The following is a 26,033-nucleotide window of genomic DNA, read 5'->3' on the forward strand; positions in this document are numbered from 1 at the left end:
TACAATAATAAAGAGTGAAAATCATATAACTTCTGTGAAACCACAATCTTTGTTCTGTCTGAATTCATTTCTGCCAGCTCACAAACATTTGACTTTTGTTGAATTTGGAAAATACGGTTTCTTGTCCTTTGGGTCCTAGATTAAGAAGAAACAACAAGATGTGCTTGGTTTCCTAGAAGCCAACAAAATAGGATTTGAAGAAAAAGATATTGCAGCCAATGAAGAGAATCGGAAGTGGATGAGAGAAAATGTACCTGAAAATAGTCGACCAGCCACAGGTTACCCCCTGCCACCTCAGATTTTCAATGAGAGCCAGTATCGCGGGGTAAGAAAACAATTTAAATTCTTGTTTATTGTAGTAGATTGCCCCAAATCTATCCATTATTTTCACCTCTGCCTCCAAGCCTGCATATATATAGTCATATCTCTTGCATATAGTCATTTGTCCTTTCCATCCACTCAAAGGCTGGATGTAGACAATGGCTACATTTTCTAAATATGTTTGCTATTGATTATGCATCACAGCCAAATTTAGGAAAGTTTATTTGTTACTTTTTGAGAATGTGTTGTGGCTTATAAGATGACAGTAGGAATCCCAACCAAATTTAGTCATGTGAAGATTCTCTTGCATTCCCCAGGTTGAAACCTCTTAGCAGTTTGGTTGCTCTTCTGGTCATGCATCATGGACATCTCATTGCCTTTCTTAAAACACAGCAAAGATTAACTATTCTTCTGGCCTTGGGCATGTCTAGCTAATATCTAGTCTATTGTAGGCTCTGAGAAAATCTCAACCTAAATTAATAATGGAACAGAAATATGGTGAATGGAAACAACAGTGTCTGACCAGAAATAAACATCTTCTTACTGGGAAATAGGTGGCTGTTTTGCATGGTGGAGGAAGCTGCAGGCAGAGTTAAATTCCATGTGATGTGGAATAAATCATTCTGCAGTTTTTGTGACATAGAATAGCATACTTTTCAACCTATATTAAATAAGATCCAGAAGCCTTGCCTCTTTATTACTCCTTATTCCTTCCAGAATTCTAGTATTATGGAAGTTAGTCTCTCTGTCCCCAAGGAGGTAGATGATTCTGTCGACCAGTCAGGTCATTCTGAATAAATCTCCTTTTTTTTTTGAGATGGAGTTTCCCTCCTGTTGCCCAGGCTGGAGTGCAGTGGGGTGATCTTGGCTCACTGCAACCTCCGCCTCCCAGGCTCAAGCGATTCTCCTGCCTCAACCTTCCAAGTAGCGGGGATTACAGGCATGTGCCCCCACACCTGGCTAATTTTTGTATTTTTAGTAGAGATGGGGTTTCTCCATGTTGGTCAGGCTGGTCTCAAACTCCCGACCTTAGGTGATCCGCCCACCTCGGCCTCCCAAAGTGTTGGGATTACAGGCATGATCCACTGCTCGCGGCTGAATAAATTTCCTTTTTTTCTTTTATTGGTTGCATATTGCTAATTCATCTTATCTTCTTTTCATCAAGGACTATGATGCCTTCTTTGAAGCCAGAGAAAATAATGCAGTGTATGCCTTCTTAGGCTTGACAGCCCCACCTGGTTCAAAGGTATGATACCCTTTTTTTCCTGCTTTATAGGTCATTTTATTGCTGCTGAACTTTTTTAATCAGTAAGATTTTCATTTTTGTTAAGTATTCAGATTAAGTCAGAGACAATCCTTTATAGCAAAGAGTGCCTTCTCTGCATCCACTTAATTCCTATTAGGGCAGAAAGATGTGCATAACCAAATGCATAAACTATGTGTTTAGCAGGTAGGTAGAGTGACTTCCCCATCAAACTGCCCATGGGAGCAAATTTCTCATTGACCTACGCACAGATAAGTGCTTAGCAATTTTAAAGCCTTCATTATTCCAGCTGTCCTGCATGGTTCTACATCGACAGTAAGCATCTTAGTTCATGGTAATCTCCTTGGCAGCACTTATTGTCTTTGTGTGAGAGCAAATGATAGAGTCATCCATTCAAGTTAATTAAGAGCATCTGCATTGCAAAACTGGTCACTAAATTGCTCGCCAAATTTGAGGCTTTTTTCCTGCCAACACAAATTAATTTTTTAAGTAGCAGCATTTTCAGGAGAGACCAAATAAAGAAAGCAACAATAAAATTGTCTGTCTAGTGAGATGTCCCCAAACTATCAACTTTAAACATACCTTTGCCTTTTATAGTAGTTCTTCACACAAACTGCCTTAATCAAAATGCGTGTCTCTTGCTCTGTCATTTTATGTTTTGCTCTTAGCAACTAATTGTATGTTAGACAGATTCTTTGAACTCCAATTCCCTCTCCTATTTTAAAAGGCTGTGTTATTGTCTGTTTTCACTAGACAAAAATTTACTAGTACTGTGTTCATGTCATTGTAAAATGGTTTTCTTGCCGAACTTTCTTTTCCCATGGATAAAATCTTATATTTTAGGCTTTGTACAATTTGAGCCATAAGAAAAGTGAGGTAAGGCACTTTTCTTTAAATAAGATAGAGGACTAGATTGCAGCATCTGCAATCCAGACAGAGCAGCATCTGGAGGCTTGCATTGTGAATTTTAGCCCCAAATAGACTGCAAGAACAAACCAGCAATCCTGAGAGGACCCACAGACCCTCTCAAGGAAGTGGACTGCTCATGTAGGACTCAGGAGACACCCCAAATATTTTGAGTGCCCCAACTGAGAAAGTGGAAAAGGGAGACCCTCCTCTCCCGAACAGATACCCTCACTGGAGAAACTGAAGGTCTGTTTGCGGGAGAAGTTTCCAACTTTACCTGGAGCTGAGTCAAGTTAGAGAGCCCAGCGAAATACAGGGGTAAAGGAAGCAACAGGAAGGCCCTGGTATCTCGCTGGGTCCCCAGGCAGCTCATTTCTGCCTGGCACCATAGGGATCCATCGGGAGGGTGGCCAGAGGAGCAGGGGTTAAAACTCCACAGAAAGAAGGAATTCTCTAGCCAAATTTTGTAACAATTCGAACGGGGAAGAAGCTTCCTGGCCAGAACTCGGGGGAGGGTGCAAATCTCGCTTGCAGACTTCACAGGCAAGGGAAGAACTAAAACCCTTTTCTTCCGCAGCTGGGAGGTGGATAGCCTTGGGTGAATTTTTAAGCCCCTCTTGCCCTCCACCTGGAAACAGACTCAGGGCTGTTGGACGGGGGCTTGGTGGAAGTGAGACCAACCCTTCGGTTTACCTGGGAGCTGAGTGAGGCCTGTGACTGCTGATTTTACAGGACTTCCCTGACAATCTGCGTGACTCAGCAGAGGAAGCCATCCTAGGTATAGAACTCCAGTGACCTGGGAATCTCACCCCCACCCCTCACAGCAGCCACAGCAAGACCCACCCGAGGAGAGTCTGAGCTCAGACATGCCCAGCCCCTCCCCCACCTGATGGTCCTTCCCTTTCCACCCTGGTAGTGGAAGACAAAGAGCATATAATCTTGGAAGTTCTAGGGCCCTGCCTACTGCGGGTCCCTCTCCACAATACTACAGCTGATGGTTTCTGGAAAGCGCCACCTCCTGGCCAACCAGCATAAAAATAGAGCATTAAACCACCAAAGCTTAGGACCCTCACGGAGTCCATTGCACCCTCCACCTCCTCCACTAGACCAGGCGCTAGTATGCACGGCTGAGAGACCCATAGATGGTTCACATCGCAGGACTCTGTGCAGACAACTGCCAGTACCAACCAGGAGCTGGGTAGACTCGCTGGGTAGCTAGACCCAGAAGAGAGACAACAATCACTGCAGTTTGGCTCACAGGAAGCCACATCCATAGGAAAAGGGGGAGAGTACTACATCAAGGGAGCACCCCATGGGACAAAATAATCTGAACAACAGGCTTCAGCCTTAGACCTTCCCTCTGACAGAGCCTACCCAAGTGAGAAGGAACCAGAAAACCAACAGTGGTAATATGACAAAACAGTTCCCTTCAACATCTGCAAAAAATCACACTAGTTCACCAGCAATGATCCAAATCAAGAAGAAATCCCTGATTTACCTGAAAAAGAATTCAGGGGGTTAGTTATTAAGCTAATCAGGGAGGGAACAGAGAAAGGCAAAGCCCAATGCAAGGAAATCCAAAAAATGATACGAGAAGTAAAGGGAGAAATATTCAATGAAATAGATGGTTTAAAGAAAAAAACAATCAAAAATTCAGGAAACTTTGGATGCACTTTTAGAAACATGAAATGCTTTGGAAAGTCTCAGCAATAGAATTGAACAAGTAGAAGAAAGAAATTCAGAGCTCAAAGACAAGGTCTTTGAATTAACCCAATCCAACAAAGACAAAGAAAAAAAGAATAAGAAAATATGAACAAAGCCTCCAAGAAGTCTGAGATTATGTTAAATGACCAAACCTAAGAATAATTGGAGTTCCTGAGGAAGAAGAGAATTCTAAAATCTTGGAAAACATATTTGGGGGAATAATCAAGGAAAACTTCCCTGGCCTACCTAGATATATATACATCCAAATACAAGAAGCACAAAGAACACCTGGGAAATCCATTCCAAAAAGATCTTCGCCTTAGGCACATTGTCATCAGGTTATCCAAAGTTAAGACAAAGGAAATAAGAGCTGTGAGACAGAAGCACTAGGTAACCTATAAAGGAAAACCTATCAGATTAACTGCAGATTTCTCAGCAAAAACCCTACAAGCTAGAAGGGATTAAGGCCCTATCTTCAGACTCCTTAAACAAAATGATTATCAACCAACAATTTTGTATCCAGTGAAACTAAGCATCATATATGAAGGAAAGATTCAGCTCTTTTCAGACAAACAAATGCTGAGAGAATTCGCCATTATCAAGCCACCACTACAGGAGCTCTAAATCTTGAAAGGAATCCTGGAAACACATCAAAACAGAACCTCTTTAAGGCATAAATCACACAGGACCTATAAAACAAAAATACAAGCTTGAAAGCAAAAGCAAAAAACAACAATGAAAAAATCTAGAGTACACAGGCAACAAAGAGCACAATGAATGCAATGGTACCTCACATTTCCATGCTATCATTGAATGTAAATGGCTTAAATGCTTCACTTGAAAGATACAGAACTGCAGAATGGATAAGAACTCGCCAACCAACTATCTGCTGCCTTCAGGAGACTCACCTAACACATAAGGAGGCACATAAAGTAAAGGGGTGGAAAAAGGTATTTCATGCATATGGACACCAAATGAGAGTGGGGCAACTATTCTTATAACAGACAAAACAATCTTTAAAGCAACAGTGGTAAAAGAGACAAAGAGGGACATTATATAATGGTGAAAGACCTTATCCAACAGGAAAATATCACAATCTTAAACATATATGCACCTAACACTGGAGCTTTCAAATTTATAAAACAATTACTATAGACCCAAGAAATGAGATAGACAGCAACACAATAATAATGGGGGAATTCAATATCCCACTGACAGCACTAGACAGGTCATCAACACAGAAAGTCAACAAAGAAACAATGGATTTAAACTATACCTTGGAGCAAATGAACTTAACAGATATATACAGAACATTTTATCCAACTGCAGAATACACATTCTATTCAACAGCACATGGAACTTTCTCCAACACAGACCATATGATAGGCCATAAAATGAGCCTCAATAAATTTAAGAAAATTGATATTATATCAAGCACTTTCTGAGACCACAGTGGAATAAAACTGGAAATCAACTCCAAAAGGAACCTTCAAAACCATGGAAATACATGGAAATTAAATAACCTGCTCCTGAATGAGCATTGGGTTAAAAACAAAATCAAGATGGAAATTAAAAAATTCTTTAAACTGAATGACAGTAATGACACAGCCTATCAAAACCTCTGGGATACAGCAAAGGCGGTGCTAAGAGGAAAGTTTATGGCCCTAAATGCCTACATCAAAAAGTCTGAAAAAGCACAAACAATCTAAGGTCACACTTCAAAGAACTAGAGAAACAAGAACAAACCAAACCCAAACCCAGCAGAAGAAAGAAATAACCAAGATCAGAACATAACTAAATTAAATTGAAACAAAAAAATACAAAAGATAAATGAAACAAAAAGCTGGTTCTTTGAAAAGATTAAAATGGATAGACCATTAGCAAGATTAACCAAGAAAAGAATAAAGAAAATCCAAATAACTTCACTAAGAAATGAAACAAGAAATATTATAACTGACACCACTGAAATACATAAGATCATTCAAGGCTAATATGAACACCTCTATGCGCATAAACTAGAAAACCTAGAAGAGAATGGATAAATTCCCTTGAAAAATATCACTTTCCTAGCTTAAATCAGAAAGAATCAGATACATTTAAAAGACCAATAACAGGCATCAAGATTGAAATGGTAATTTAAAAATTACCAACCAAAAAGTCCAGGATTAGCCTGATTCACAGCAGAATTCTACTAGACTTTCAAAGAAGAATTAATACCAATCTGTTGGACTCTATTCCACAAGATAATGAAAGAAGGAACCCTCTCTAACTCATTCTATGAAGCCAGCATCACCCTAATACCAAAATCAGGAAAGGACACAACCAAAAAAGAAAACTACAGACCAATATCCTTGATGAACATAGATGCTAAAATCCTTAAGAGAATACTAGTTAACAGAATCCAACAAAACAGCAAAAAGATAATCCACCATGATCAAATGGGTTTCATACCAGGGATGCAGAGATGGTTTAACAGACACAAGTCAATAAATGTGATGCACCACATAAACAGAATTAAAAACAAAAATTACATAATCAGCTCAATAGATGCAGAAAAAGCATTCAACAAAATCCAGCATCACTTTATGATTAAAACTCTCAGCAAAATCAGCATACAAGGGACATACCTTAATGTAATAAAAGCCACCTATGACAAACCCACAGCCAACATAATACAGAATGGGGAAAAGTTGAAAGCATTCCCACTGAGAACTAGAGCAAGACATGGATGCCCACTGTCACCACTTCTCTTCAACATGGTACTGGAAGTCTTAGCCATTGCAATCAGACAAGAGAAAGAAATAAAGGGCATCCAAATTGGTAAAAAGGAAGTCAATTGGTCACTGTTTGCTGATGATAGGATCATTTATCTTGAAAACCCTAAGGACTCCTCCAGAAAGCTCCTAGAACGATAAAAGAATTCAGCAAACTTTCCAGATCCAAGATTAATATACACAAATCAGTATCTCTTCTATACACCAACAGTGGCCAAGTGGAGAACCAAATCAAGAACTCAACCCCTTTTATGTTAGCTGAAAAAAAAAAAAAACCCATTTAGGAATATACCTAACCAAGGAGTAGAAAGACCTCTACAAGGAAAACTGCAAAACACTGCTGAAAGAAATCATAGATAACACAAAAATGGAAACACATCCCATGCTCATGGATGGATACAATAAATATTGTGAAAATGACCAAACTGCCAAAAGCAATCTACAAATTCAATGCAATTCCCATTAAAATACCACTATCATTCTTCATAGAAAAAAAAAATCCTGAAATTCATATGAAATCAAAAAGTGATTGAGAGGGCCTAAAATGGGACAGCAGTTTTGGAAAGGAAAAGATGGATTTAGGAGCCTCCCCCCACCAAAAAAAAAAAAAAAAAGTTACAGGATTTAGGAATTAATGAGTTGCTTGTGCCTGTAAAGACCTGAGCGGGATTAAAGCTAGCCATGGGATCTCTAACCTTGGTGATTGGGAAATGAAGCAAAGATCATGGAGGAAATAGAAAAGTCAGTGATCCAGGGAAGAAGTTAGCCTTGGAAAGAGCATGTGGTGTTCTGAGAGTGGATGGAATCAGGAGAAAAGAATAAAAATAAAGAGAAATTTTAACGTGTGGGAAGGTTAGGGAAAGTCAGATTTGAAAGTATAAGGCAGGAGGAAAACTTATGCGCAAGGAGTGAGGGGAAATTTGAAACATTAGATCCCTGAGGAGAATTGAACAGATTCAGTTGAAAATTGGCTAGGGAATAGGCCAAGATCATAAATAAATAAATAAATAAACAGACAAATAAATAAAAAACAGCTAAGCAGGGCCCAGCAGTAGTTAGAATTGATGGGCCCATAGGAAGCTAGACATCTTGGTTACCATGTTTCTTCCATCATTGCTTAAGCCCAGGAGTAGGAATAGAGTAAATGAATAGTGAATGTTATGAAGGATGGGCAAGAAGGACCTGATAGACTGGGTTAACAAGAATAGGTGTGGTATTGACAATGAACATGAAGAGTGGATTGGTGATAGGGAGATTTTGAATTTTGGTATTTAATAGGTTTTTCCAAGACTAGAAGTGATCCATTTCATGTCATAATGATATTTTTGTACTTCAGCTCAATTTCTAGAGTTTTCCCCTTTAACAGGATAATAAGCCTTCAACAAAGAACCAGGTGAACAGAAAGTATACTAAATAAGAAAGACAACTAGTTAACCCACATTGAAAAAGTGAATTGATAATAAAAGTTATATGATAAAATGAGATAAAATGTTTAGCTGTAAAGTCAGCAAAACTAAAACAAAATGATAATAGTGCTGAGAAGGGTGGATTGAAACAGTTGCTGTAATACGTTACTGATGTTGGCATAAATTGGTACTCCTTTTTGAAAACCAAAATGGCAAATACGTGTCAAGGATCTCAAAAATATTGGTACTCCTTCAGCCAGTGGTTTCACATTGGGTATTATAATCAAGTGAAATAATCCTGTACGTGGAAAAAGCTTCATAGATAAAAATGTGAATAGAAGTGTTAATTATAATCTTAAAACTTTGAAAACAAGTTAAATGCTTAACACATTTAACAAGAGGTTCAACTAAATTAATTCATGCATTGAATGGACTTTATGGATAAAATATGAATCAAAGTATTATACTGTGTCTAATTCTGAACTTTAGAAACTAGTTAAGTATCCAACAATACTGTCAACAAAAATAGTTTATCTACTGAATGAACTTGGACTGTCATGAAGAAAATGAAAATTTGTGAAAACATAAATGAGCTACAGAATTATTTTGAAAGTAAGATTAATATTCTAATTACATTTAAAATATATGGATAGGACAAAAAAAGAAACTGAAAGATAGTTAATATGCATTTTCTCCTATTCTCTACTTTTAAATAATTATCAAACATACTCTTTACATTTAAAAAATAATTGAAACCAATGCACTGGAGAGCTTGATATTGAAAAGTACTCTGTGTCAAATATTTCCATAAGGCAAAGAATCCTTCCATGTAAGACAAATAATTATTGTATTCTTTTTTATATTGGATTGTTTAAAACAAGGTATGTATTTGTCTACTGTGATTCACTCAATTTTGTCAATATGAAATATTTCTTAGTACTGGCATTTCTTACTTTAAAGTGGAGATGATGGTTTTGAGATATGAAATAAGATCACTGATATTTTTACCACAAAATAAATATTTGGTGATGCTTGTGCAGAAAGGAAAACGACTCTATTGGCAAAGGCATGTTCACTTATGTTGAAAGAATAGAGGGTATGGGTCAGAGAAATGTCCTCATTAGCTTTAGTTGAATTAAACTGCTCCAGGGAGGAGCTCCGGAGTCCGTCTCTGCTGTGAGATTTGAAGCAATCCTATTTATACTGAATTCATCCTATTTTTACTACATCTCCAAGAGAGACTGCATGTTCATAAACTTAGCTGTGGTATTGATTTTAGCTACTAGGCAAAAAAAAAAAAAAAAAAAGAGAGAGAGGGGAAAAGCAGGAAAGAAGGATAGATGCCTATAATGGGCCAAACACTGAGATAGGCACCTCAGGTACGTCTCATTTTATCTTTCCACCATCCCTTTAGGATAGATATAATTAGAAGCACTTTAGAGAGGATAATTTAAGTAATTTGTCGAAGGGTATATAATGATTTAGTAGTAAAGCTGAAATTTTAGCCCAGGATTATCTGATTTAAAATCAGTGCCTTTATGGAATGATGTTTACATTGGGAATACGGAGGAAGAGAACATTATATGCTTGCTCTTAAAGCTCTCTGTTTGATTAGATGACTCATTCTACAAATACTGACAATTTGCTTTTAGGCACTAATAAGGAGTTCAGATAAATTCACATATTTGATATATAAAATAAGATTAGAAAGGTAAATAATTTACTGTAACTTTGATGTGTTCTAAAGACAAATTATAAAGAATTTTGAGATGAATTTTGTTCTGGATTTCTATGCCAGTGATTTCTCCCATTAAAAATGATAACTTAGAGCTGCAGAATTTATGACAAATTATAGGAAAGATTGATAGTGTGTCACTTTAGGGAAATAAACTTCTTTCCCTATACGTGTAACTAGTATTAATCCAAAATACTAGTTACAAATCGGAATGAAGAAAACAATACAAAATGAAAGAAAACATTGGTATTTTGAAAAGTTAAACAAAATTGACAAAATTTTAGCCAGACTAAGAAGAAAGTGGAGAAGATTTAAATAAAAATCATAGATGAAAATGAGACATTACAACTTATACTGCAGGAATTCAAAGGATTATTAGTGGCTGCTACAAGCAATTATATGCCAATAAATTGGAAAATCTAGAAGAAATAGACAAATTTCTAGACACATACAATCAACCAAGATTGAACCATGAAGAAATCCAAAACCGGAACAGACCAATTACAAGTAAAAAGATCAAAGCCATAACAAAATGTTTATCAGTAAATAAAAGCCTGAAACCCAATGGCTTCACTACTGAATTTTACCAAACATTTAAAGAAATGCTAATACCAAACACTGCATGTTCTCATTCCTAACTGGGAGTTGAACAATGAGAACACATAGACACAGGGAGGGGAACATCACACACCGGGACCTGTCTGTGGGTGGGGGAGTAGGGGAGGGACAACATTAGGAGAAATACTTAATGTAGGTGACGGGTTGATGGGTGCAGCAAACCACCAGGGCATGTGTATACCTATGTAACAAAACTGCATGTTCTGCACATGCAACCCAGAACTTAAAGTATAATAATAACAAAGAAATGGCAATACCAATTTTACTCAAACTATTCTGATAAATAGAGGAAGAACGAATAGTTCCAAAATCATTCTACAAGGCCAATATTACCCTGGTGCCAAAATCACACTAGAATACATAAAAAAGAAAAAGAAAGAAAGAAGGAAGGAAGGAAAGAAAGAAAGAAAGAAAGAGAAAGAAAGAAACTACAGGACAATATCTCTGATGAATACTGATACAAAATTTTTCAAAAATATATTAGCAAACAGAATTCAGCACTATATTAGAAAGATCATTCATCCTGACCAAGGGAGAATTTTTTCTGGAATGCAATGATCGTTCAATATATGCAAATCAACCAATGTGACACATTATATCAACAGAATGAAGGATAACAACCATCTGATCATTTCAATTGATGCTGAAAAAGCATTTGATATAATTCAACATCCTTTTAAGATAAAAGCCATCAAAAAGACTTAGTATAGAAGGAACATACTTCAACACAATAAAAGCCATATATGACCGAACCACAGCTAGTATCATACTGAATGAGGAAAAACTGAATGCCTTTCCTATAAGATATGGAGCACTACATTGATGCCACTTTCACCACTGTTATTTAACATAGTACTGGGAGTCTTAGCTAGAGCAATCAGCCAAGAAAAATACCTAAAGTTATCAAAACTCAAAATGAAGAAGTCAAATTATCCCTGTTTGCAAATGATATGATGTTGAATTCAAAGAGTTTTAAAGACTTCACCAAAAAACCATTAGGACTGATAAACAAATTCAGTAAAGTTGCAGGATGCAAAATCAACATACAAAGTCAGTAGCATTTCTATATGTCAACAGCAAATAATATGAAAAAGTAATATAAGAAGTAATTCCATTTACAATAGCCACAAATAAAATTAAATACCTAGGAATTAACTTAACCAAAGATCTTAAAGTTTTCTACAATGAAAATGTAAAGCATTGATGAAAGAAATTGAAGATGACATAAAAAATTGAAAAAATATTCCATGTTCATGGATTGAAATAATATCATTAAAATGTTCATACTGTCCAAAACAATCTACAGATTCAATTAATATAAAAATATCAATGACATTCTTCACAGAAATAAAAAAAAAATCTAAAATTCATGGGTAACCACAAAAGACCCAGAATAGCCATAGCTATCCTAAGTGTAAAGAACAAAACTAGAGGAATCACATTACCTGACTTCCAATTATAATACAGAGCTATACTAATCAAAACAGCATGGTATTGGCATAAAAACAAACACATACACCAAGGTGACAGAATAGAGAACCCAGAAACAAATCCTCACACCTACAGTGAACTCATTTTTGACAAAGGTGCCAAGAACATACACTGGGGAAAAGAGAGTCACTTCAATAGATGGTGCTGGGAAAACTGGACATCCATATGCAGAAGAATGAAACTTGACCCCTATCTCTTGCCATATACAAAAACCATTTCACAATGAAGACTTAAATCTAATACCTCAAACTGTGAAATGACTACAAGAAAACACTGTAGAAACTCTCCAGGACATTGATCTGGGCAAAAATTTGTTGAGAAATACCCCAAAAGCACAGGCAACGAAAGTAATCATGGACAAATGGGATCACATCAAGTTAAAAAGTTTCTTCACAACAAAGGAAACAATAAACAAAGTGAAGAGACAACCCAAAGAATGGGAGAAAATATTTGCAAACTACCCATCTGACAGGGGATTGGTAACGAGCATATATGAAAGGCTCAAACCACTCTATAGGGGCCATGCATGGTGGCTCAGACCTTTAATCCCAGCACTTTGGGAGACTAAGACAGGCAGATCACTTGAGGCTAGGAGTTTGAGACCTGCCTGACCAACAAGGTGAAACCCCATTTCTACTAAAAATACAAAAATTAGCCGGGAGTAGTGGCACAAATCTGTAAGACATGCTTCTCAGGAAGCTGAGACACGAAAATCCTTTCAACCCAAAAGGTGGAGATTGCAGTGAGCCAAGATTGTACCACTACACTTCAGCCTGGTTGACAGAGTGAGACTGCCTCAAACAAACAAAAAACAACTCTATAGGAAAAATTCTAATAATCCAATTAAAACGTAGGCAAAAGATTTGAATAATCCTTTGTCAAAAGAAGACATATGAGTTGCAAACAGATGTGAAAGTGTGCTAAACATCACTGATCATTAGAGAAATGCAAATAAAAACTACAATGAGATATAATCTCACCTCAGTTAATATGGCTTTTATCCAAAGGTCAGGCAATAATACATGCTGGTAAGGATGAGGAGAAAAGGGATCATTCATACACTGTTGGTGGGAATGTAAATTAATACAGCCACTATACAGAACAGTTTGGAGGTTCCTCAAAAAACTAAAAGTAGAACTACCACATGATTCAGCAATCCTACTGCTGGGTATATACACTAAAAAAAGCAAATCAGTATATCAAAGAGATATCTGCAATCTCATGTTTGTTGCCACACTGTACACAATAGCCAAGATTTGGAAGTAACCTAAGTGTCCATGAACAGATGAGTGGGTTAAGAAAATGTGGTACTTATACACAATAGAGTAGTATTCAGCCATGAAAAAAATGAGATCCAGTCGTTTGCAACAAAATGGAGGGAACTGGAGATTACTATTTTAAGTGATATAAGCCAAGAACAGAGAGACGATCACCATGTTCTCACTTATTTGTGGGATCTAAAAATCAAGCAATTGAACTCATGGAGATAGAGAATAGGAAGATGGTTATCAGAGGTTGAGAAAGGTAGTGGGTGATTGAGAAGTGGGTTTGGTTAATGGCACAAAAAACAGAAACAATGAGTAAGATCTAGTATTTGATACCAAAACATGAGGACTATGGTCAAAAATAAATTAATTGTATACTTTAAGATAACTAATAATATAATAATTACATTGTTTATAATACAAACAATACATATTGGAGTTATGGATACCCCATTTACCCAGATGTGATTATTATCCATTGCATGCCTGTATCAAAACATGTCATATACCCCATAAATATATATACCTACTATGTACATACAAAAATTCAAAATAAAAAAAAGAACAAAATACTGGCTATGGAGCAATGTTAGGTCCTTAGAGGAAAAAGGATTTCATGTTAGGTCATTTTTGCATTATTATACAACTGCTTCTCCAACTATGTATGCTATGTTTTTGAGGGGTCTTAGTATAAATTATTTTTTGAGTTATGTGTAGAAATTCTTGAAAGCTTGTTCTATAAAATGAAGCAAGATGCATACTGTGACTTTAACATATATTCATTTTGACATCTAAACACTGTTAAAGCTTCAAAAGAACTTAGGGACTTTTCCTTTTTTGACTAGGCATTTGCAAAGGTGAGTCTATTAGTTCATTCTCACACTGCTATAAACAACTACCCGAGACTGGGTAATTTATAAAGAAAAGAAGTTTAATTTACTTACAGTTCCACAGGCTATAAAGCAGGCATGGCTTGGGAGGCCTCGGGAAACTTACAATCATGGTGGAAGGCAAAGGGGAAGCAAGCACATCTACACTTGTTGGCAGGAGGGGTTGAGTTAGGTGCTACACACTTTTAGACAAGCAGAAATAAGGGGATGGTGCTAAACCATTAGAAACCACCCCCCCATGATCCAATCAGCTCTCACCAGGCCCCTCCTCCAACAATGAGAATTACAATTTGACATGAGATTTGGGTGGGGATGCAGAGCTGAACCATATCATTATGCCTCTGGCCCCTCCCAAATCTCATGTCCTTTTCACATTGCAAAGTACCGTCATCTCTTCTCAACAGTCTTCCAAAGTCTTAACTCCTTTCAGCATTAACTTAAAAGTCCAAGTCCAAAGTCTCATTTGAGATGAGGCAAGTCCATTTTTCCTATAAGCCTGTAAAATAAAAACAAGTTAGTTACTTCCAAGATACAGTAGGAGTACAGGCATTAGGTAAGTGCTCCTATTACAAAAGGGGGAAATTGGCCAAAACTGACAAAATTGCTCTATGTAAGACTGAAACCAAGTAGGACAATTATTACATCTTAAAGTTTCAAAATAATCTTCTTTGACTGCATTTCTCACATCCAGGGCACACTCATGCAAGGGATGTGATCCCAGGGCCTTGGGCAGCTCTGATCCTGCAGCTCTGCAGGGTACAGCCTTGGCAACTGCACTCATGGGCTGGTGATGAGTGCCTGTGGCTTTACCAGTTCCATGGTGCAAGCTGTGAGTGGATCTACCATTCTGCCTGGAGGCAGTGGCCCCTTTCTCACAGTTACACTAGGCAGTACCCCAGTGTGGCCTCTGTGTGGGGGCTCCAACCCCACATTTTCTCTCAGCACTGCCCCAGTAGAGGTTCTGCATGAGGGCTCCATGCTTGCAGCAGACTTCTGCCTGGACATCCAGGTATTTTCATACATCCTTTGAAATCTAGGCCGTGACTCCCAAGCTTCAACTCTTGCCTGCTGTACCCCCACAGCCTTAACATCATGTGGAAGTACCCAAAGCTTGTAGCTTCCATCATCTGGAGCAGTGGCCTGACACATATCTGGGGCCCTTTTAGCCATGGCTGTAGCTGGAGTGGCTGGAACATGAGTTGCCATATCCTGAGGCTGCACAGAGCAGTGGAGCTCTGTGCCTGGCCCACAAAACCATTTTACTATTCCAGGCCTCTGGGCTTTTGATGGCAGGGGCTGCCATAAAGGCCTCTGAAATGCCCTGGAGGCATTTTCTTTATTGTCTTGGCTATTAACATTCAGCTCCCTTTACTTATGCAAATTTCTGCAGTCAGCTTGAATTTCTTCCCTGAAAATGGGTTTTTATTTTCTACCATATGGTTAGGTTTCAAATTTTCCAAACTTTTATTCTCTGCTTCCCTTTTCAATGTAAGTTGCAATTTCAGACCATTTCTTTGTGAATGTATATGAGCTATGCTGTTAGAAGCAGCCAGGCTACATCTTGAACACTTTGCTCCTTAGAAATTTCTTCCACCAGAGACCCTAAATCAGGGATGTCCAATCATTTGGCTTCCCTGGACCACAATGGAAAAAGAAGAATTGTCTTGGGCCACACATAAAATACAATGACACTAGTGATAGCTGATGAACTAAAAAATATTGCAAAAAAAAAACTCATAATGTTTTAAGAAAGTTTATGACTTTGTGTTGGATCACTGATATGGTTTGGCTCTGTGTCTGCATCCAAATCTCATCTTGAATTGTACTCCCACAATTCCCACGTGTTGTGGGAGAGACTCAGTGGGAGACAATTTGAATCATGGGGGCAGTTTCCCCCATACTGTTCTAGTGGTAGTGAATAAGTCTCATGATCTGAAAGTTTTATCAGAGGTTTCTGCTTTTGCATCTTTCTCATTTTCTCTTGCTGCCACTGTGTAAGAAGTGCCATTCTCCTCCCCCATGATTTTGAGGCCTCCTCAGCCATGTGGAACTGTAAGTCTAATTAAACATTTTTTTTTTCTTCCCAGCCTCGGGTATGCCTTTGTCAGCAGGGTGAAAACGGACTAATATGGTAAATTGGTACCAGCACAGTGGAGTGTTGCTGAAAAGATACTTAAAGATGTGGGCGTGGCCAGGTGCACTGGCTCATGCCTGTAATCCCAGCACTTTGGGAGGTCGAGGCAGGTGGATCACTTGAGATCAGGAGTTTGAGACCAGCCTGGCCAACATGCTGAAACCCTGTCTCTACTAAAAATACAAAAAGTAGCTGGGCATGGTGGCATGTGCCTGTAGTCCCAGCTACTTGGGAGGCTGAGGCAGGAGGATCACTTGAATCAGGGAGGTGGAGGTTGCAGTGAGCTGAGATTGCACCACGGCACAACAGCCTGGGTGATAGAGTGAGATTCCATCTCAAAAAAAATGTGGAAGTGACTTTTTAACTGGGTAACAGGCAGAGGTTGGAACAGTTTGGAGGGCTCAGAAGAAGACAGGAAAATGTGGGAAAGTTTGGAACTTCCTAGAGACTTATTGAATGGCTTTGACCAAAAGCTTGATGGTGATATGGACAATAAGGTCCAGGCTGAGGTGGTCTCAGATAGAGATGAAGAACTTGTTGGGAACTGGAGCAAGGTGACTCTTGATATGTTTTAGCAAAGAGACTGGTAGCATTTTGCCCCTGCCCTAGGGATTTATAGAACTTTGAACTTGAGAATGGTGGTTTAGGGTATCTGGTAGAAGAAATTTTGAAGCAGTAAGGCATTCAAGAGGTGACTTGGGTGTGGTTAAAGGCATTCACTTTCATAAGGAAAGCAGAGCATAAAAGTTTGGAAAATTTGCAGCCTGACAATGTAATAGAAAAGAAAAGCCCATTTTCTGAGGAGAAATGCAAGCTGGATGCAGAAATTTGCATAAGTAATGAGGAGCCAAATATTAATCCCCAAGAAAATGGGGGAAATGTCTCCAGGGCATGTCAGAGGTCTTCACGGCAGCCCCTTCCATCACAGGCTCAGAGGCCTAGGAGGAAAAAATGGTTTTGTGGTTCAGACCCAGTGTCTGCATACTGTGTGCAGTGTAGGGACTTTGTACCCTGTGTCCCAGCCACTCCAGCCATGACTAAAAGGGGCCAAAGTACAGCTTGTGCCATGGCTGTGGTGGGCACAAGCCCCAAGCCCTGGCAACTTCCATGTGGTGTTGAGCCTGTGGGTGCACAGAAGTCAAGAATTGAGGTTTGGGAATCTCTGCCTAGATTTCAGAGGATGTATGGAAATGCCTCGATATCCAAGCAGAAGTTTGCTGCAGAGGTGGGGCTCTCATGGAGAACCTCTGCTAGGGCAGTGCAGAAGGGAAATGTGGAGTTGGAGCCCCCACACAGAGTCCCTACTGGGGCACTGCCTAGTAGAGCTGTGAGAAGAGGGCCACTGTCCTTCAGACCCCAGAATGGTAGATCCACTGACAGCTTGCACCATGTGCCTGGCAAAGCTGCAGACACTCAACACCAGTCTGTGAAAAGGTCTGGGAGGGAGGCTGTACCCTGCAGAGCCACAGGGGCAGAGCTGCCCAAGACCATGGGAACCTACCTTTTGCATCAGTGTGACCTGGATGTGAGACATGGAGTCAAAGGAGATCATTTTGGAGCTTTAAGATTTGACTGCCCTGCTGGATTTTGAACTTTCACTGGGCCTGTAGCCCCTTTGTTTTGGCCAATTTCTCCCATTTGGAACATCTGTATTTACCCAATGCCTGTACCGTCATTGTATCTAGGAAGTAATGAACTTGCTTCTGATTTTACAGGCTCATAGGCGGAAGGGACTTTATTTGTTTCAGATGAGACTTCAGACTGTGGATTTTTGGTTTAATGCTGAAATGAGTTAAGACTTTGTGGGACTTTTGGGAAGGCATGACTAGTTTTGAAATGTGAGGACATGAGATTTGGAGAGGCCAGGGGTAGAATGATATGGTTTGTCACTTTGTTCTCACCCAAATCTCATCTTGAGTTTTATTTCTATAATTTTCACCTGTTTTGAGAGGGACTCGTTGGGAGATAATTTGAATCATGAAGGCAGTTTCCTCCATACTACTTTTGTGGTAGTGAATAAATCTCACAAGATCTGTTGGTTTTATCAGGCGTTTTCACTTTTGCATCTTCCTCATTTTCTCTTGCTGCCTCCACTTAAGAAGTGTCTTTCACCTTCCGCCATGATTCTGAGGTCTCCTCAGCCATATGGAACTGTAAGTCCAATTAAACCTCTTTTTCTTCCTAGTCTTGGGTATGTCTTTATGAGCAGCATGAAAACAGACTAATACAGCCAAATTCAAAGCTGTTCTGGGCAGCATGCAGCCCACAGACCACAGGTTTGACAAGCTTGCCCTAAACCATCTCTCTCAAGTGCAAAGTTCAACAGATCCCCTGAGCTGGGGCACAGTGTCACCAATCTCTTTGCTGAAGCACAGTAGTTGTGACCATTACTCCAGTTTCAAATAAGTTCTTCATCTTCATCAGAGACCACCTCAGTATGGACCTTATTGTCCATGTCACTATCAGCATTTCTGTCATAACAATTTAACAAGTCTCTAGGAAGCTCCAAACTTTCCCTCATCTTTCTGCCTCCTTCTGAGCCCTCCAAATTGTTCCAACCTTTCCTCCAAAGTTGCTTCCACATTTTCAGGTATCTTTATAGTAATACCCCACCCCTGGTACCAATTTTATGTATTAGTTCATTCTTACACTGCTATAAAGAACTTTTTGAGATTGGACAATATATAAAGAAGAAAGAGGTTTAATTGACCCACACCTCCAAAGACTGTACAGGAGCCATGGCTGAGGAGGCCTCAGGAAACTTACAATCATGGCAAAGGGTGAAGGGGAAGGAAGCACGTCCTCGCCTGGTGGCAGGAGAGAGAGGGAGAGGTGCTACACACTTTTAGACAAGCAGCAGTAGGAGGATGGTGCTAAACCATTAGAAACCGCCCTCATGATCAAATATCCTCCCAGCAGGCTGCTCTTCCAACACTGGGAATTGCAATTTGACATGGGATTTCGGTGGGGACACAGAGCCAAACCATATCAATGAGTCAGTAGTATATTTCATTATTTTTTTAAAGGATATGAAGAATGAATTTTGGTGTCATTTAATATTTTCTTCTTTCCTCTACTTTTGCCTTTTTTGGGTAAAAATCTAGTGTCTCTTTTAGCTTTTCTCCCTCCTTTTGCATGTAATACTGGGACTCATTTGGACAGTATCAGTCCTCCTGAGACTGTCAAGTATTGATTTAGTGACAGGTGTTTAGAATGTTGTTGTCTACCACGCTTGATTTCTACAACTTAAGTCTGATGTTTCGTTTTCTGGAGTCAATCTTGCCACTCATCTTTAGTTCAACAAACTTTCCTTGAAGTTTATTTTGTGTCAAGTATTATGTTGAGCGCCAGAGCACACATGTAGGTAAGAGTTCCTATGCTAGAGGTGAGTACCTCACTATCCAGAGGAGAAGGAAGACAACCTGATTTTTTGGTGTGTATTCTATCATAAAACATGAAAACTACAATATTTTAATGGATAGCACATTTTCTAAGTAATTTAAACCCTAATTAACCAAAACTCAACTAATTTTAAACTAAAGTAACCATGTTTTTATATACTCAATTTTCATGAAAAAAAAAATCACACAAAAAGGAAACTGACTATTTTTAAGTAAAATATCAATTATAATTGTATATCACTTGCTTTCATGAAAGTATTCCAAATCATTAGGAATGATTAGGTAGTCTTTTTGTGTATCTGTTTCTAGAAATCTGTTTGTATTATATAGTTTTTCTATTAAGAACTTTTTAAGAAATCTCTTCTGGGGGCTTTTGTTTATTCTTAGTAGTCGGAACTAATGTAGTCTGACTAAAATACACATGGGTGTCTGCTCTGTGATGTTTAAACTTATCTGTTTTGTTTGTTTTTCATTTCAGGAAGCAGAAGTGCAAGCAAAGCAGCAAGCATGAACCTTAAGCACTGTGCTTTAAGCATCCTGAAAAACGAGTCTCCATTGCTTTTATAAAATAGCAGAATTAGCTTTGCTTCAAAAGAAATAGGCTTAATGTTGAAATAATAGATTAGTTGGGTTTCCACATGCAAACATTCAAAATGAATACAAAATTAAAATTTGAACATTATGGTGATTATGGTGAGGAGAATGGGATATTAACATAAAATTATATTAATAAGTAGATATCGTAGAAATAGTGTTGTTACCTGCCAAGCCATCCTGTGTACACCAATGATTTTACAAAGAAAGCACCCTTCCCTCCTTCTGCCATTACTATGGCAACTTAAGTGTATCTGCAGCTCTACATTAAAAAGGAGAAAGAGAAATAACCTGTCTCTCATTCTTAAGTTGCCTCATTAATTTTCATGAACAAGAATATGTACCTTTTTGATGCTATATTACTGCGATTAAAAAGTTCTTGCAGGTAATGTTTATGATATGTTAAACGTTGTAATTTCCTATCGTAATTATAACATTCCCATTCTTTTGTAGATGAAACTTCTACATATTGAACCACAGATTTTCTGAGCTTCTAAATGTAGCCTTTCATTGCACATTTCAGTGATCAGAATAGATATCCTTTTACACGCACAAAAGCAATAGATTCATTCAGTGGACAAGTTCCTTGTTTAACTACACAGCTATGATGGAATGATATATCCAAGTTCCTTGCCTCAGTGAAATATGCATATGTATATCATGAAAGTGGGATGCCAAGTAAGCTTAAAATGGCATTCTCTAGCAAAGAGATTAGACTTTTAAATAACTCTTATAAAACAGGTTGGCGATCATTTCCCAAGATTGGTTTCCCTTGAGTTTTTGCTAAAACAAATCTTAGTAGTTTTGCCCGTTTAAAACAACTCACAATCGTAAATGCTACTATTCCTAAGATATCTTACCTTTTTATTTCAGTTTAGCCATGTATTGTATGAGTGTATTAGTCTAAGCAGTGAGAATCTTTTCTATGCCTCTATTCCAGCAAAAAGTAGAAGTATCAAATAAAAAGGGCAACTTTTAAAATATTAAGCCTGAAGACTTCTAAAAAGACAAGAAACATGGCCTAAATAACCAACATAGATTTATATAGTAAGTTTCACACTACTTTATTACCAAAAGCAAACACCTCTTACTTTAAACTACATTATAATGTATATCTATTGTATGCTGGTCTTTACTTTTTGCCAAAATCAACATATAATGAAGAGATGCCTTTGTTTCATGAGATTCAAACTTGATGCTATGCTTTAAAATAAACTCAGTACTTTTAGAAACATAACTTATGTGTTCTTGGAGTTTATATAATAGCAATTTTAGATGAGTAATATCTTTTTTTAGAGGGTTGGGAATGCAAAAAGAGAAAATAGTAGAAAGAAAAAGCTTTGAATGCAATTCAAGGTTTTCGTTTTCTATGTTTTCTTTTTAGGGCTTTTAATCTCACAATACACATGAGGTCAAATGAACAATTTTATTGGGTTTACAAAAATACGGCATAAAGAACTCTAGAGAAAACAGGGTGCTTTGTAATACACTGGAAACGCAAAAAAAGTTTTTTAGTCAATATTTTCTCCTAAGCTTTATTAAATGTTGCTGATGATACTTGCAATATTTTATGTGGTCATTTTCACTTTTATTTTAATGTCAAATAAGTTAACACTGCCAAAACAGACATTCTTTAAAAACAGATGTATTTTTGCCATGTTTATATAACTTAAAATTAACATAGTATATTAAAGTAAAAGGTTGAATTGAGTCTTCCTAAACTGAAATATTTTATTTTGTCAGCTGAGAAATATGTTTTGTAGATACAAAAATGCAAGTGAAATTCTGAATATGAAGGTGAGTTTTATTTAAAAAAATCTCCAAAATATTTGGCCGGAAAATATAATCTTTGCCACTTGTTATATTACATTCAGATTGTTTCTGTTTGTAAATCAGACTTGTTTATTTGTTATGTTCAGTTATTGAGCTGGTTTGTTCTTGGGAATATTTGACTCTCAGGAAGATTTTCATTTTCACCAAACAATGCAAATTGGACGTCGATTGCATTGTTAAATGTCAACATTTCTTTGGGAGTCTGAGTGTAGGGATAAACAGAATTTTAAAACAGAAGTTGTTAATTACTTGCTTGGCAAAGTTTAAATACAGACAATGTTGGTGAAGTCAGATTTCATTGCACATATTCCATTCATTCAGCAAAAGGAAAAATGAGGATTCACGTGGATTTTATTACCCAGTTGTGGATGCTGAAAAATATTGAAAGGTTGACATTGGTCTAATCTTTTTAATGTAAAATACATATTTCTTTTCTTTTGAAGAATTCCAACAAAACTGATTAAGAAACATGCACATTTGATTAATTTGAACCTTCTAGTCTTCTGCTTCCACCCATCATTCTTCCCCTGTATGTATTATCACCTTCCTTTATTTAGCAAACAAAATTTTGAAATCCTTTGTAAAGAGTACTATAATGTTACCATAATTCCTATTTTCACACAATTGTCTTTTTAACATCTTTACTGAGATATACAATTCACATACTGTAAACTTTGCTCATTTAAAGTGTATAAGGCAGTGGCTTTTACTATATTCACAGAATCTTGCAACCATCACTAAGATTTAAGTTTAGAATGTTTCATCACCCAACAAATAAACTCTACCCAATAGCAGTCACTCCCCATCCCCCACTCCCTCAGCACTATACAAACACCAACTTACTTTCTGTCTCTGTGGATTTACCTATTCTAGACATTTTATATAACTAAAATCATACAGTATGTGGTCTTTTGTGGTTTGTGTCTTCTAGTTACCACATTTTTGAGTTTCATCCATGTTGTAGCATGCATTAGTACTTCACATGTTTTATTGAATAACATTCCATTGTATGGATAAAAGCACATTGTGTTTGCCCATTAATCAGTTGATGGACATTTGGGTGGTTTCCACTTTTTGACTGTTATGCATAATGCTGCTATGAGCATCGGTGTACAAATTTTTTGTTTGGATACCTGTTTTTGTGTCTTGGATATATATGTAAAAGAGTTACATGATTGTTCTGTATTTAACAATTTGAGGAACGTGAGACTTTTCCAAGTTGGCTTCACTATTTTACATTCCCACCAACAATGTATGAGTATTGTTCTGATTTCCCCAATTTCTGGCCAGTGCTTGTTGTTATTTACACTTTTGATTACAGCCATTCTGATGGCTATAAAGTGGTTTCTCATTGTAGTTGTGACTTACATTTCTCTGATGGCTAAATATGTTGAGCATCTTTTTATGTGATTATAGCCATTTATATATCTTCTTTGGAGAAATGTCTTTTCAGATCCTGTGTCCATCTTTAAATTGGGTTATTTGTATTTTTATTGTTCAATTTTAACATTTCCTTATATATTCTGATTACAAGTCTGTTATTATATATGTGGTTTGAAAATGTTTTACCATTATATGGGTCGTCTTATTTTCTTGAGGGTATGCTTTGAAGTATGTAAGTTTTAAATTTTGGCAAATTCATCTTTTTTTTGTTATTGCTTATATTTTGTTTTTGCTAAGGAAACATTGCCTAATCCAAGGTCATAAAGATTTACTTTTCTGTTTTCATTTAATAGTTTTACCTTGTGCACTTATGTCTGTGATCTATTTTGAGTTACTTTTTGTATATGATATGGGATAGGGATTTAAGTTCATTCAGTTGTCCAAGCACCATTTGCTGAAATGACCACTCTTTCCCCATTAAATTTTACTGGCAGCTTTGTCAAAAATAAGACAATCATACATAAATATGTAGTTATATATTTGTTAATTTAAAGATTTTAACAAATTATAATTGCATACAACTAGAAGTAGTGTGATGCTATTTTATATAATATATATTATATATGTGTATATATGCACAGTGGGAAATGATTTAATCAAACTAATTAATATATCCATAACCTTACTTTATTCCTACTGTTCAGATGCAACTTTTTACTGTTTGACCAACATCACCCTATTCCACCCCACCTAGCCTCTGCTAACCAACATTATTTTAGATTCCACATATAAGTGAGACCATGTGGTATTTGTATTTCTGCATCTGGCATATTTCACTTAGTATAGTGTCCTCCACATTCATCCATGTTGTTGCAAATACAGAATCTTCTTTTTCATAAGGCTGGATAGTATTCCACTGTATGTGTGTGTGTATATTATGTATATGTAAAATATAAATATATGATATATATATAAAATACACACACATATACAGTGGAAATGTTATATAAGAAACATAAAGAAACATATATAAAGGAACATATATAGAGAACATAAGAAGAACACATGTAAACATAAAAAGAAGAACATAAAGAACATATATATGTTCTTTATATATGTTCCTTTATATATGTTTTTATAAACAACATATATTCTTTAAGATATTTTATAAAGAACATATATTCTTTATAAAAACATATATAAAGGAACATATATAAAAAATGTTTTTTATATATATATATATATACACACACACACAGACATATTTTCTTTATCCATTCATCCATTGATGGACACTTGGGTTGATTCCATAACTTGTCTATTGTAAATAATGCTGCATGTAAAGGTATATTTCGGGGCATTCAATTCTATTTCTATGGTTTATATGTCAGTGTACTATATGTGTACCTTTGCCAGTTCCACACAGTTTTGATTTCTGTAGCTGTGTAGTACATTTTGAAACTTGGAAGTGTGAGTCCTCCAGTGTTGTTCTTTCTTTTTAAATTCTTTTTTTTCTTTGGCATCCCTTGCATTTCTGTATGACTCATAGGATCAGCATGTCAATACCTGCAAAAAACCCAGCTGGGATTTTGATAAGGATTCTGTTGAATCTTTAGTTGAACATGGGAAGCAGTGTCATCTTTACAATATTAACTCTTTTAATTCATAAGCATGGATGCCTTTCCATTTAATTGCATCTTTTTTAGTTGCTTTCAGCAATGGTTTTTAGTTTGCAGAGTTTATACTTCACCCTTTTTTCTTAAATTTATTTCTAAACATTTTATTCTTTTTGATGCTGTTATAAGTAGAATTGTTTTCTTAATATTAATTTTGGTTTCTTCATATCTATCCAGTGTACATAAACACACGTGACCACTGTATTTACGTATGATTTTTGTATTTTCATTTTGTAACTTGCAACATTGTTGAATTGGTTTATTGCTTCTCATAGGTTTTCTTGTGGATTCTTTAAGATATTTTATATATTAATAAAAAATCCTGTCATCTGCAAAGGAAGAAACTTTTACTTCCTTTCTGATCTGGATATATTGTATTTCTTGCCTGATTGGCCTGGTTAGAACCTCGATTACAATGTTGAAAATAAGTTTCTAGAGCATAAATCCTCGTCTTCTTCCTGATTTATTTATTTACTTATGTCAATCTTTTGCCGTTAAGTGAAATATAAGTTTGACATATATTTTTTCCACATTTATTAAGCTGGTTTTACCTAAAAGCGCTTTTTTTTTCTTTTTCTTTTTCTTTTTAAAGTAGGTTCAGGAGCTACATGTGCTTTACGCATTTTTACATGGGTAAA

General features: G+C 36.9%; 1 protein-coding gene across 1 annotated transcript in view; it reads left to right on the plus strand.

Annotated features, from left to right (window-relative positions):
* SH3BGRL (SH3 domain binding glutamate rich protein like) overlaps nucleotides 1-21,740 on the plus strand; it is a 98,728-nt gene extending 76,988 nt beyond the window's left edge. Inside the window, exons 2-4 of the mRNA XM_003824427.5 lie at nucleotides 140-325; nucleotides 1,487-1,567; nucleotides 20,388-21,740. Coding sequence (XP_003824475.1) covers nucleotides 140-325; nucleotides 1,487-1,567; nucleotides 20,388-20,420 — 300 coding nt within the window. The 3' untranslated portion in view covers nucleotides 20,421-21,740. The remainder of the gene's footprint in view (nucleotides 1-139; nucleotides 326-1,486; nucleotides 1,568-20,387) is intronic.
* The last annotated feature ends 4,293 nt before the right edge of the window (nucleotides 21,741-26,033 follow it).

This window comes from Pan paniscus, chromosome X (assembly GCF_029289425.2).
Source record: "Pan paniscus chromosome X, NHGRI_mPanPan1-v2.0_pri, whole genome shotgun sequence".
NCBI classification, from domain to species: Eukaryota; Metazoa; Chordata; class Mammalia; order Primates; family Hominidae; genus Pan; species Pan paniscus.